The following is a 14,519-nucleotide window of genomic DNA, read 5'->3' on the forward strand; positions in this document are numbered from 1 at the left end:
ATATAGGTAAAGGAGTCAAAATATAAGGAGAATCTCATATTTGTGCACATGAGCAAAACGGAGACCTTTTACCTGGTCGTTCTTTTTCTTTTTGACAATCCCCACTGCCAAACGCAAAACAGAAAGAATTGTACTGCTTTTACAATGTAAAATAAAATAATAATAAATAAAATGTAAGCCCCTATTATAATGAAAGGTATTTCATATTTTGGTTTTGGGAGTCCCCAACATCAAGTAGACATGCATGCAAGGTCAAAAAACACTTTCATTCCCTTATAATATGCATTTACAAGTGCTCAACAACTCCCAAGTGAATTATTTAACAATACATTTTTTCAAGTCTGTCCTTAGTGTGTCGCTAGTCTGTGGTGATTGGTCCGATTTATCTCATGTCATCATGCCTGTAAATGCAATGCTTGATAAAGCAGCGTTTGTGAGCACAGTGCTGATTTGATTTGTGTACAGTGTTACCGGGGAAACCTCTGTTTTACCGCTCCACAAGCGGCACCTAGTGGCAAAGAATGAATGTGCATTTTCATTCAAACCAACGCGAATAGACCAACAAGTGGGCGGGCAATATGCTAATGTTTCATATTGACGTCAACATGAAACAGCTTGGGATTCGTTTCAGTGATTCAGAGTCGACTCTTTCTTTTGAGAGGCAATAACTTTATATACTGTGCACTTTCAGATTTAAATCATTGCAGAATGTTTTCAATCACTTAGAGCTGTGTTACTGCATGGAAGAAAGAAAAAAATCCACAATAGAGGAATTTTAATAATCGACTGTCTTTGTTTCTCAACAGAATAGCATGGGACACTGTGCATCATTTATCTGGTGATTAGAACATTTGAGGAGTTATGAAGCTATTAAAATGTATTGATTTTACCATACTTTTTGGATATTAGAGCTGTGCTCAGTGATACAAATCTCCTGAGATCAAAAAGCTCCCTAAAAGATATTTTAAAAAGACATTATAAATATCAGCAGAGAAACTAAATTCATTCGGATTTGGCCTGTTTGGTCCTCTAGACTTTCTGTCTTGAAAAGGCATGTTGACTCCATCTTCATTACTCTCATGTCTGCAGATCAATAAGATGACAAATATTTCAGAAATTGTTTTCTCATGCACTGGTCAGTTTAGAGATTTTGGCGTGGTTGTCTTTTCATAACACATTGTTAGTAGACGAGATTTTTTTTTTTTCAAAACACACTTTTAAGAGTTTATTTCATTACACGTTATCAGTGTCATTTTGAATCTGAATGTGGTGTTCAGATGTCTGTAAAAAGTGCATATTTAATTTTATAATGCATAATTTGCATGTTTAAACATAACACTTGTTAAACATTTTTTTATGTAATGAATCAATTATTAAAAATATGGTGAACTATTAGTTAAATATTTTTATTGTGTGCACCTTCATTTTAAGTTTCTTTTTATACAAACCTTAATCCTTCAAAAAATCTTCTTTTTACATAAACCTGACATGCAAATAATGGATAAAGAAACAGCATGCAAGTTTTGGATGACATGAGAGTAAGTAAATTATTTTAGGGTGAACTATTATTTAAAATAGTCACAGTCTTTTAATGCAAACCTTGCAGATTCAGTGGCAAGTATTTGAACACTTTTCTGCTCAATGTCTGTGAAACAGCTGGTGTTTTGGTGACTTTTAATTGATGTTTGAACTGAAGTCACTTCTCCTCAGGTTCACAGGTGGAGCTCATTTTAAAAAGCATTTCTATTGATTTTATAACACAGAAACCAACAAACATAGGGTATTTTTCTATATCCTATGCTATCACTCTTTAGCACAACAGCCAGAACGAAATTTCTCTTTTTCCACTGATCTGGAGTTATGGTTACAACCAATTCACATTATTTTTAATTACAAGCTATATATATATATATATATATATATATATATAGAGAGAGAGAGAGAGAGAGAGAGAGAGAGAGAGAGAGGCTATATATATATATATATATATATATATATATATATATATATATATATTTATATACATACACACACAATAGGCTATTCAATCAATACAAAGGCCGCAATATGGATTTCTAAGTTTGTTAACAAAGATGCATTGCACACAAATAAATATATTTAATAAAATATGTGGACGATCCTCAACATCGTAACGTTATCTCTCATTTTACTGATCTTATTTTAGGCCTACATGCATTATTAACGTACATAGTAATGTGATTAAAACTAATGTCAAATGTTAGATACAATGCATTTTTAAAAGTAGAAGTACCCTATTATAAAAAGTCTGAACATTGCGGGGTTTTTTTTTCCTCTAAAAATAATTTAGCGGAAAATAATAAAAATAGGTTCCATGGAAAAAAAAACTTTCCTTCTGATAAAAGTTCAGAATGAAATCATCCTCTTTTTTTTTTTAGCTCATTTCATAAACGCATGTAGGCTTATCTACGTCAATGATGAGTGGTGTGAAGCATAAACTCGGACTGGACACCTTTTCTATGATCCTTCATACTGTTACATTTCTCAAGGGAACTGTATTTCTGTTCTCGAAAGGGTAAGACCAAAAGCAATATTATTTTTATTTAATTATGATATTATACTTTCAGTTTTACATGCTAAAATAAATGTTTAATGTAATGTCAAAATACTCCCAATACAAAACTAAATATCATATATTGTAACCTTTTTTATCCATATATGTTTGTCGAAAGCTAGCGCGGTGTGAGACCGCAGTAGTTTGCAATAGTTTGCGGTTTGATATTCACATTATGACTATAAATACGCAGTGTTGTCAGTATACATGCAAATACCGAAAGTCATTCTCCATGATTTGTTAAATCAGCTGATGCTTTCGTAGCGAATCTTAATTTTACAATGCAGCTGGAATGAATCCAGTGTCGTCTTCAACAGATTGATCTGTGAATTTCTTCCACAGCAAAGCTCTTGTCTGTAAACCCCTCGGTAAGTCCACTAGTAAGGAAAGTGAAAGATAAGCGTCCTTCATGCTTTACGTCTATTGCCAATAAACACGCAATCGTTGTTTTAGGCCGAGCTTGATTTGTGAAAACTTTAACAATTGCATTTTAGCGCGTGGCAGGGTTTCTCTTTGCTTTGTCCCCTTTTTCTTGTAAGCTAATACTGTTATACGGTGCTGCTAACGGTTTCCAATTCATTAGGTAAATGAGCTTATGGGCTATATACACTTGTACACTCTGTTTCACAATAAGGTTTTGGTTGTTGAACCCTTATATGATTACTTGGTTTCAATATTCCGATTTGCGAATGTTATAGTTTATGTTATGCTATAGGCTATAGTTGTTTATATATATATATATTAGTTTATAGTCAGTTAACCCTTTCCTGAGCCCTGGGGTGCGTTTCGCAAAACCTAGTTGCTAACCTGTTAGCAACTTAGTTGGTTGGCAATGGGAAATTGTATTGCAACCAACAAAGTTGCTAACTTAGTTAGCAACTATAGTTTTGGGAAATGCACCCATTTTGTGAAAACTTTCACAGTGCAGTGTTAACCTTTCCCTGATTCATTTACGTCATTATTTTGATTTACATCAACATTTTGTGATAAAATGTTCACAGTGCAATTATGTTCAGTGTACGGCTCCCTGGGTCAGTAACGTCACTATTCATCACTATTCACTACAGTTCATTTAGGGTCAGTTGACCCTACCCTGAGTCAGTAAAAGTCACAGATAAGAATAGTGATGTAGGCTACGTGACTCAGGGAAGGGTCAGCTGACCTAATCAAAATCAAAATAGTGATGTAAATGAGGGGAAAGGTTAACTGACTAACACTGCACTGAGAAATGTGCAAATCAGAATAGTTATTGGCTGAGGAAAGGGTTAATTACGGTGCCCGAGACAGCTCAACACGCTGCAACTTAAAAAACACCTGTAAATTGAAAAAACATCATCAAATTAAGAAAACATCTTCATCAGTTTGACAGCACAAGTGTTGCAAATCATCACAACACATGCATAAACGAAACAAGCTGCAAATCATCACAACACCTGAATATACAGTAACGAAACGAGCTGCAAATCATCACAACACATGCATAAACGAAACGAGGTGCAAATCATCAAAACACATGCATAAACGAAACGAGCTGCAAATCATCACAAAACCTGAATATACAGTAACGAAACGCGCTGCAAATCCTTCACAACACATGCATATAACGAAACGCGCTGCAAATCCTTCACAACACATGCATATAACGAAACGCGCTTCCAATCATCACAACACCTGAATATACAGTAACGAAACGAGCTGCAAATCATCACAATACCTGCATAAACGAAACGCGCTGCAAATCCTTCACAACACATGCATATAACGAAACGCGCTCCAAATCATCAAAGCACATGCATAAACGAAACCAGCTGCAAATCATCACAACACCTGAATATACAGTAACGAAACGCGCTGCAAATCCTTCACAACACATGCATATAACGAAACGCGCTTCAAATCATCACAACACCTGAATATACAGTAACGAAACGCGCTGCAAATCCTTCACAACACATGCATATAACGAAACGCGCTTCAAATCATCACAACACCTGAATATACAGTAACGAAACGAGCTGCAAATCATCACAACACCTGCATAAACGAAACGTGCTGCAAATCCTTCACAACACATGCATAAATGAAATGCGCTGCAATTCCACAATGGAAATGTTTCAAGGAGACCTCAAAAAGTGTCGGACCCGACTTGGATTTGTTTATCGTGCAGTGGCTACTGGTCAGTGGAGTTGTTGGTGAACTGAAAGGTGAGTTTCCTTTATCTTTTGGATATTATTAGCCTAAATAAGCTGAATAATTACATGATTAAATGTAAAACGTTACTTAAGATGGCTAACTTTAATATTCTCAACTAAATAGAATTTCAAGGTTAATGAAAATAAATTTGTAATGCTTAATTTATTGTTTCTTAATGTGTATGTGCTGTGAGGAGTTACAGCGTTTCTTAATTTACATGTGTTGTGAAGTTTTTTCAGTGCGTTTCATTATATGCATGTGTTGTGAAGGATTTGCAGCGCATTTTGCTATATGCATGTGTTGTGATGATTTGCAGCGCGTTTCGCTATATGCATGTGTTGTGATGATTTTCAGCATGTTTCGCTATATGCATGTGTTGTGATGATTTGCAGCGCGTTTTGTTTATGCATGTGTTGTGAGGATTTGCAACACTTGTGTTGTCAAACTGATGAAGATGTTTTCTTCACTTGCTGAAGTTTTTTTCAATTTGCATGTGTTTTCTTAAGTTCCAGCTTGTTGAGCGGTCTCGGCCACCGTAGTCAACTGACAAAAACAATAGCCGACTCTGCAACATTCACAAATCAGAATATTGAAGCCAAGTAGCCTATTCAAAGAAAGGTACAACCAAAAAAAAAAAAAAAATCTCCAATTACTCTAGAGAAACTTAAAAAAATGAAGGAGGCTAGAGAGAAATCGGATGTGTATCATTATAATCATTATAATCTTTTAAAGTGACCACGGTAGGTGTCTTTAATGTTAATACAAGAAAATGAAAGAAAATCACTCACTGCTCTTGACTGAATTATTTGTAGTTTTAACAAGTATTAATCCGCATTCAAATCAAAAATTCAGACACCAGAAATAATTGTTAATATTGTTTAACTAGTGGGTGCAGGACACTATAGACTAGCTCATTTATGTAAGCGAGTATTGTAAAATAAATTGAACTGTGACCGATTATACCCCCAAATTCTTCATACTGTAGGATACCAGAAAATTTTGCGACCAAAAATTATTTAGACACTAAGTATGAAGTGCTATTTTACATTTTATTATTTGGTTTCTGTACCTGGAAACCGTCAAACTGAAAAAAATTGTGTAAATAGCACAAATGAATTAATAGAATGAACATACAAATTAAACAATTTCAAACATGGCCACTGGTACAACCTGGATTTTTCATATCGAATATGCATTATATAAATATATGAAATGTAAAACATTAAGTTATTGTGGCTTGTCTGCCAATGGCTGCCCACCCCCAAGCATAAAAGTGAAACTCCACCTATGTTATACCAGAAATGTGGCAGAGCAAAGATAAACACTGCCATGCAATAAAATGCGATTGTGAAAGTTTTCACAAATCGAACTCAACCTAAAACATGATTTTGTTTTCCAGCAGTCTGCCTGTTTATTGGAAATAGACATAAAAAATGAAGAATGCCTATCTTTCACTTACCGGACTTATCAAGGGGTTTACAGACAAGAGCTTTACTATGAAAAATTCACAGCTCAAGCTGGTGAAGATGATACCAGTTTCATTCATTTTACGTGTAAAACCTTTGGAGCTATAGGCATTATAAAATTAAGAGTCACAACAAAAGAAAATAGATTTCGGCCCAGAGGGCAGCATCACCTGAATTCATAAATCATGGAGAATGACTTTCATTATCATTTGCATGTTTATGAGAGCGCACTGCATATTTATAGCCAAAAGAAATCTGAATATCAAACCGCAAACTATCTTTACTGCGGTAACCGAGAGGTTTGCCTGTGATTTCCACTCCTATGAGTTCAGATATTATACACACTTCCAGTTTTGCATTTTAGTTCAACTTTAGCTGTGTCTGCTTTACACCAGTCAGTTATCCTTTCAGTATTACATAAGAATCTCTTAAACATCCTGTGCAATGAATTGTGCTCGATATGGCTATTCTCAGGCAATGTCTACAGGAATAAAACAGAAAAATCTGCCAAATCAGACTATAAGAGGACCCCAGGAAGCACGCAAACCTTCCCTTTTCGATACTACGGTCGTACTGCATCTCCCAAGATGCAACGGGAAAAAGCCTTTTTTCTCACAAACTGAAGCCTTTTTTAAATCACGCAGTGAAACTGCACTGACATTTGTTAGTGCAGTGCATTAAAATGAACCATGTGGCTATAATGATGAAGTCCACCAAAGCCTGCCATAATGGGAGGATCATCTGGCTATATAAGCGGGCATTCCCACAGGAGTTTCCCCTACATCATCCAGAAATACTAAAGGAGCTTTCTAAATGAGCTTGTCGTTGTTGCAAATTCCACACCATCACTGCGGTTTGTGGGTCTCCCCTGCATGCCAATGATGGCCAAACAGAATTTCCTGTTTGGGGAAATCCCATGCAGAATGTGCGCTCACAGGAAATTATTGTTCTCTCTGTGAGACCTTCAGTCTCCCCTCTCTCCGCTCATGAATCCCTTTTTTTCAGAGAGTGGTTCTGCTCCTCATGCCCTCCAGAGAACTCGTGTGACCAGCTTCAAGCGAGCTTACGGTTGGACCAGATCCTGCATGCCTCGCTCTTGCCCTAGAGAGAGTGTTCTCCTGTCCTTTTCTCCCGGGCTGATCACCTCATCTAATTCAGGGGGAAGCGAGGAAGAGCTTCTCGATGACAGCGGTCGAAGAGCTGGGCTTAGAGTGGTCTCCACCAGAGTAAACCTCCTGTAGCTATCTGGATTCTGGTGCCTGTTGGGGCACCACCAAGCCCCTTGTCAGCATTCCTCTCCATTTTTCCAGGAAGTCCATGACAATCTCACCAGATCGTGGCACATGCCCTACTACGCCTGCCTTCTTGCTTCTACTTCAGCCACCCTCACTTCCATCAACAGCGCTGAAGAGAAGGGGTATGAAAAGCTGCTCCCCTGGATGAGTTGGTGTCCATGCACCACTGCCTGCCCATGGCTATTGTTTGGAAAGCAAAGGCAGCTTACTGGATGGTTCATGGAGGGACAGTAATTGTCCAAAGCTATGCAACATTCCCTGCCTAAGTGCTCCAGCTCCCCTGATGTCAGCGCTGCCCATCGTATTCATCACTGTCCACATTCCAGATCCGAATACCTCCCTTTATTCTTTAGATTCGTGTTCGAGAGAGTTTATCAATGTACAGTCCTTTCCTTCGGGCTGTCCCTGGCACCCCACACTTTTATGAAGTGCATGGACATGGCTCTCTCCCCTCCGAGACGGATGGGAATCTGCATTCTCAACAACCTTGATGACTGGCTCATTCTGGCCGAGTCAGATTCAGAATCAATATCGCACAGGACCCTTTACCTCAGCCATCTGGATTTTGCCTAGAGCACGTTGTTCCCCAGCCAGGGAATATCATTCCTGGGAATTTTTTTTTGACTGTAGTCACGCCGGAACGTGCTCTGGCCATTCAGAGGCTGGCGACCTCCTTCAAGATTGATACCCTCAAAAGGTAATTCAGAGGATGCTGGGGCTTATGGTAGCGGGATCGCCAGTGCTACAGTTGGGTCTGTTTCATATGCACCCCCTTCAGCACTGGTTGAAACCACGGCTTCCATCCCATGCGTGGTGTCATAGGCCCAAGGGTGAGTCAGGCCTGTGTTACAGCCCTGGCCCTCTGGAAGAACTCCCACTGGATGGAACATGGCGTGGCCATGGAGATGATTTGCAGAATTACAATTATCATGACAGATGCCTCCAACTCCCTTTTTCGGGGGCAGTGTGCGAGGGCATACCGATTTTCAGCCACTAGTCGAGGACGGAAAAAGACTTCCACATCAACTGCCTGGAAATGCTAGCAGTATGTCGTGCCTGTCAGTTCCTCCTGCCAGTCCTAAAGGGGCACCATGTGTTAATCCGATCAGACAACATGTCTGTGGTAAATCGCTAGGGAGGCCTCTCTTCGAAGTGTCTTTTCACTTTAGTAGAGCGCCTTCTGGAATGGCCTCAACTCAACCTGCGCTCACTGAGAGCAACGCATATACCAGGCAAATTGAACCTTGGAGCAAAGATGTTATCAAGGAGCAAGGTCCGCTCAGGGGAGTGGACATTCCAACCGCAGTCAGAGGACCTAGAAGATCTTCAGTGAGGACTAGGATATTTTTGCCTCTTTGTCTCAGACAATTCTCACTGCCCAATTTATTTCTCAAAGATCAGGGACACATTGGCTCACAATTGGCCCAACCTCCTTCTTTATTGCTTTTCCCCCAATCGTCCTAATCCCACAGGTAATCAGGCGAGTAAAGGAACAAAAACACAAGATTCTCCTGGTGGCCCCCCTTATGATGGACCAGCTGTGGCTATCAGAGTTAACTCAGCTATTGGTAGGAGCCTCAGGATCTCCTCTCAAGCGAACAGGACAATAAGGCAACCTTGGCCTGACCTATGTGCCCTGCACCTCTGACCGCTAAATGGGAGCCTTTGTTTCTCCCAGAGCAATTATTAAACACAATTTCAGAAGCTAGATCTCAGTCTTCAAGACGCCTCTATGGCCTTGCAGGCGCTCTCCATTAGCCAAGCAGTTTGTTTGTTTTTAATACACTGCATAAACCAATGGCCATGCAGTTTCACTTTTGTGAGAAAAAGGCTTTTTCCCATAGCGTTTTAGCAGATGCAGTAATTGTTCCCGTATGTCAGGGAACAGAGGTTATGTTAGTAACCGAGTACGTTTGTGGTAAGGCTGTTTTCATATTAGTGACTTAAGTAATTTACTTTAAGTCACTAATTGTTGAAACAATAATGTGGCGAGTGGGGTGGGGCCGAGAGGCGTGGGAACGAGGAGTGAGGCCAGGTGTAGTGATTGAAGATGAGCTTAACATTATTAAAATGTTTTGATATTGCGCCGGTTCCCGCCTCCTTCTTCCCGATGATTACAAAGGTCGTATCGTTACAGTGGTGCTGAAGCCCGGGAGAAGGAGGGACGCGCTGCTGAAGATCCCTCGCCGCTGTGGTGAATCCGCGGTGCCTTTGAGCTGGCGAAGTATGTGCCGCCAGGGACGCTCGAGGCGGTGGGCTGGAGCGAGTTGCCGGGGACGGGCGAGCTCGCTGCCGGCCGCCCACGATATGGAGGGGCGGCTGCCGTCCGTGAGGGAGCGGAGGAGTTGGCGCCGTTCGCCAGGGGGCCGGAGCCTGCTGCCTCCGCGATGGAATCCGGAGGGGCAGGGAACGGGGGACTCCTGCTGCTGCCCAAAATCGGAGGAGCCGTCGCCGTCCATCGGGCGGCGGAGGAGTGTCGTGCCGTCCGCTGAGGGCCGTCCAGTGCCACCACCAGGCACCGCGGAGGAGATCACCCAGCTGGTGGAGGGCCGAGCAGCAGTGCGTCTGGGAACCGGAATTTTTATTTTATTTTTTTCTCTCCCCTCTCTCGTCTCTGTCGCTCCTCCTTCCATCTCCTTTTCTCTCGCCTCGTCTGTCCTACCCCCCAGGTTCCCGCAGGTCCCCGTGAGCGGTCCCCCCCGGAGGGAGGGGGGGGGAGTAGAGCGCAGTCTCGGGACTACCCCCCGGCCTGCGAGGGGCGATGGGGGCATGTGGCGAGTGGGGCGGGGCCGAGAGGCGTGGGAACGAGGAGTGAGGCCAGGTGTAGTGATTGAAGATGAACTGCACCTGTGCCCCACCGCCAGTATCGAGTCCCACGTAGGAGATGGAAGGATATAAAACTGGAGCGACGACCGTGAAGGACGAGAGAGGACCAGGCCTGGGACATTATTTTATGTTTGCTTTTTATTTTGTGCGCACCAGTCATCCGTGAGGGGCTGGTGCGCTGTTTTGTGTTTATTTTTCAATTATTAAAATGTTTTGATTGTGCGTCGGTTCCCGCCTCCTTCTTCCCGAGGATTACAAAGGTCGTATCGTTACAAATAATAACAAAAATACTGTACATTGGTCTTAAAAAATAAAATACTTTTAAAACTTAGAACAAAAAATACTATACAATGTGTACTTATCAAGCACAGGATGCTACATTAAAAAAGCAAATAATAAATATTAAATAATGGAATAAAATGTGTAATTTTAATTATCATATATGTTGCTCGATAAATGTCAGTCTCATTTTGATGTTTTTCAGAGTCCATTCACATGAAAAATGAAAACCCAGTGGGTGATTTTAGCCGTATACATCCTGACATTACTGATCGGCTTTCCCGCCAATCTACTAGCTATTTGCACCTTCTTTAAGAAACTGGGTAACAAACCCAGTCCGAATGACATTCTGCTCTTCAACCTGACGGCTTCTGACTTGGTCTTCCTGCTCTTTCTGCCCTTCAAGATGTACGAAGCTGCCGCTGGCATGGAATGGCACTTATCCCAGACCCTGTGCTCCATAGTCACTTATTTCTTTTTCACCACCATTTACACCAGCTCCCTGTTGCACATGCCTATAGCCATTGACCGCTACTTAGGGGTGGTGTTTCCACTCAAATACAGACTGACGCGTAAGCCACTTTATGCCGCAGCAGGATGCGTCATCATCTGGCTGGTCAGCGCTGCCCATTGCAGCATCGTATTCATCACTGTCCACATGCCAGATCTTAATGCCACCCTTCCCAAAAACGTCTGCTATACACATTTCACAGAGCAGCAAAAGAAGATCTTGTTACCAGTTCGATTTGAATTTTTTGTGGTTATATACTTGCTGCCACTCTTAGTTTGTATCTTCTGCTATATCAACTGCATCTACATCCTGTACACCAGACCACGTATAACTAAAGAGAGAAAGCAAAGGGCCATTGGCATGGCATTGTGCACGCTGACCATCTTTTTACTCTGTTTTTTACCCTACAACTTGTCTCATCTGGTGGGTTTTAGTAGCAACGACAGCCCATTGTGGAGGTACTACACGCTCCTGCCCAGCACCCTCAACACCTGTCTGGATCCATTCGTGTTTTACTTCTCGTCCTCGACTTTCAGAGAAAGCAAAACTGTTTCTCTACTCAAGAAGTGGTGTTTTACACATAAGAAGACTAAAAAGAGTGACACTGAACTTGTGATTGTGGCAAAATAAACCTTTTGTGCATTTGAACATCAGTTATGTCATGGCTTCATGTAAAATGCAAATATATGTATTAATTGAATAACTTTAAATATAAATTCATTATTTAAGGATTGTTACATTTAGCATTGTTATTTTCAAAGTAGTACTAAAGTTTGAGGTAATTAAGATTTAAGAAAATTTAAGTGTCTCTTGTGCTCATGATTCTTCAGAAATCATCTCAGAGATTTGCTGTTCAAGAAAGTTTAATTTAAATATTCAGAATATTTAAGCATTTCCTGTGGTGGTTTTATTAACTGTGTTTCGAACATCATGGAAAACCTAGAAATATCAGGGAATTTTAAAATGTAATTTTCAAGCCTGAAAATGTAATAGAAATGTCACATTAATAGCCAAAATGTATAAAAAAAAATTATAAATCTTAAACTTTTTATCATAATTTATTTCTAAATTAACAGTGAAAATGTTGACAGTTTCATAAAAATATTTTCAATATTCAAAATATTTTGGATTCAGATTCCACCATGTTGGAAAACCTAATATATCAGGGAATTCACTAGTTTCACTAGTTTATGTCAGTCGCCACACCATTTAACATCCAATGGAGAGGGGGAGTGGGCACTCTGGAGGTCCTTTAGGACAGACACAGGACAGTGGGCCTCCAGAGCATTACCCAATCAGGGCACCATGGGAGAGCAGGAGATTCAGGCGGCCATGAGGGAGCAAGAGACTTGGGAGGTCATGAGGGAGCAAGAGACTTGGGAGGTCATGGTGGAGCAGGAGACTTGGCTGCAATGGAGGTCGCAGCCCCAGCCTAATCTCTAATGATTTGAAATTGAATTCTTTGCATTCTCTGAGTATCAACTCCTCCTTTGTACCAACAGCTCCTTTGAATCACATTCATCCACTATTAACTAGGCTCTTAAAATCCATTTTATAGTTGTTTATTGATCCCCAGGACCACTAGGAGAACCTGCACCTGCACCATTGAGAGATGACGATGAGATGGTCAAGTTTTGGAAGAATTATAAAATCCAAAAGAAAAAAAGAATAACTGTTGCTTTTGTATTTTTAGGAAATAAAGATGACAATATACATTGTTAATAATGTGTGTTTATTTAACAGCAGTGGTGGTGATGGACATATATCTCGTACTACCTCTCCATCTGGCATCTTTCCATTCTATACAGTAATCAGATTCATTTTCAAAAGGTGAAGAAATGGGAATATGCATCAATGCATCCAATCAGACAGGAAATCCTGAAGAAATTTCTATTTATCAGATTACTTCCAGAGGTCGCCGCAAAATGTTATCAAGAAAACGTAATTTATTTCTACACCACTGACCTAAAGTCCTGTGAATCTTTTGAAATGTTGTGCCCAGAAAAAAAATCTCAGAATGAGTGTAAGAGCGATGCACACTTTCCTTATCGCTCTGCATAAACAATGTGCTTAAAGAAAACTACCATTTAAAATTGGTCAAATAAATATGCATGTGAATATGGTGTAAAATGAGTCTCGTTTCCATGAAGAGAAAAAAAAAACTAATTTAAGTGCATTTTTCTTATATTGCAAATTAAATGCAAAAGAAATTAAGAAATTTAAGAAATTAAAACTATTCTTGTTTCAGTTTGCATTACCTAATTTTCTTACTGCAATTCATTGACTGGCCACTAGAGGCTGGCTGCAAAAGGGAGTCAGTCCCATACACTCCCCATGTTAAAATGTCCAACTTTACAGCAGAAAAAAACGTATACAGAGATGCAAAGCAGTGCTGTGATCAAAAACAAGCAATATTATGTCTAAAACGTAAGTAACATTGCTTTACTGAACTGGTATAAAATTATTATTAAATGCATTCATGCTGATATTTGCAGAAAAGCTGTACTCTTTGTGTGATATAGATTAAAATACAGAAGTAATTTTGCCATCTACAATTTAGAATGCCTGAAATTTAGGGTTTTAATAGATTTGTTAATCACTTGTGTGCACTCGTGACTCGTGCACTGTGATTTGGTGATACTTGATAATGTCAGATTGCACATCATTACAACAACACTTACCATATTATCGCAACAGATATACTGTATATCACACACCCCAGACTCGATTCGAGTGGAAAATGAAAGTTTGGACTGCTACATCGTCGCCTTGAAGAGGATCGCTGAGGTGAAAAAAGGGGATATAGCAGCCTTTGAGAGGTTCTCTCTGCAGGTGCAGTCGCTTGTGGGGTATGCTGCAGACGTTAGGTCCGGATGGGGAGGTTGAGTAACTATCTGAAGCGCCGGCCAGATGGCAAAAATTCAAAGATGGGGCAACTTGGATGTGAGGGATCCAGAGTGATTTTCTTAGCCCTTTTCCTCACTCTGGATGTAAACAGTTGTTGAAGGGTGGGCAGGGAGTACCAATAATCCTTTCAGCAGTCCGAACCATTCTCTGTAGTCTTCTGATGTCTGATTTTGTACCTGAACCAACACTGAAATACACAGGACAGACTCAATGATGGCTGAGTAGAACTGTTTCAGCAGCTCCTGTGGCAGGTTAAACTTCCTCAGCTGGCAAAGGAAGTACAACCTTTGATGGGCCTTTTAACAATGGACTCCATGTGATTGTCCACTTCAGGTCCTCCACTGCAGCCACAGTGCTGTTAATGATGGAGAGTGGGGGGAGTGGAAGGGTGGTTTCTTCTGAAGTCCACAATCATCTCAACTGTTTTGAGTTCAAGTGTTCAGGTTGTT

General features: G+C 40.4%; 1 protein-coding gene across 1 annotated transcript; it reads left to right on the top strand.

Moving 5' to 3' along the window:
- The first annotated feature begins 2,467 nt into the window (after positions 1 to 2,467).
- LOC113059366 (free fatty acid receptor 2-like) lies at positions 2,468 to 11,796 on the top strand. The gene is made up of 2 exons (XM_026227825.1): positions 2,468 to 2,554; positions 10,858 to 11,796. The coding sequence occupies exon 2, from the start codon at positions 10,876 to 10,878 to the stop codon at positions 11,791 to 11,793; it is 918 nt and encodes a 305-aa protein (XP_026083610.1). The 5' UTR covers positions 2,468 to 2,554; positions 10,858 to 10,875; the 3' UTR covers positions 11,794 to 11,796.
- The last annotated feature ends 2,723 nt before the right edge of the window (positions 11,797 to 14,519 follow it).

Source organism: Carassius auratus, chromosome 41 (assembly GCF_003368295.1).
Source record: "Carassius auratus strain Wakin chromosome 41, ASM336829v1, whole genome shotgun sequence".
In the NCBI taxonomy this organism is placed as follows: domain Eukaryota; kingdom Metazoa; phylum Chordata; class Actinopteri; order Cypriniformes; family Cyprinidae; genus Carassius; species Carassius auratus.

What these genes read in the sequence shown, in the direction of transcription:
- LOC113059366 (XM_026227825.1), top strand. Translation starts at nt 10,876, where the DNA reads ATGAAAACCCAGTGGGTGATTTTAGCCGTATACATCCTGACATTACTG.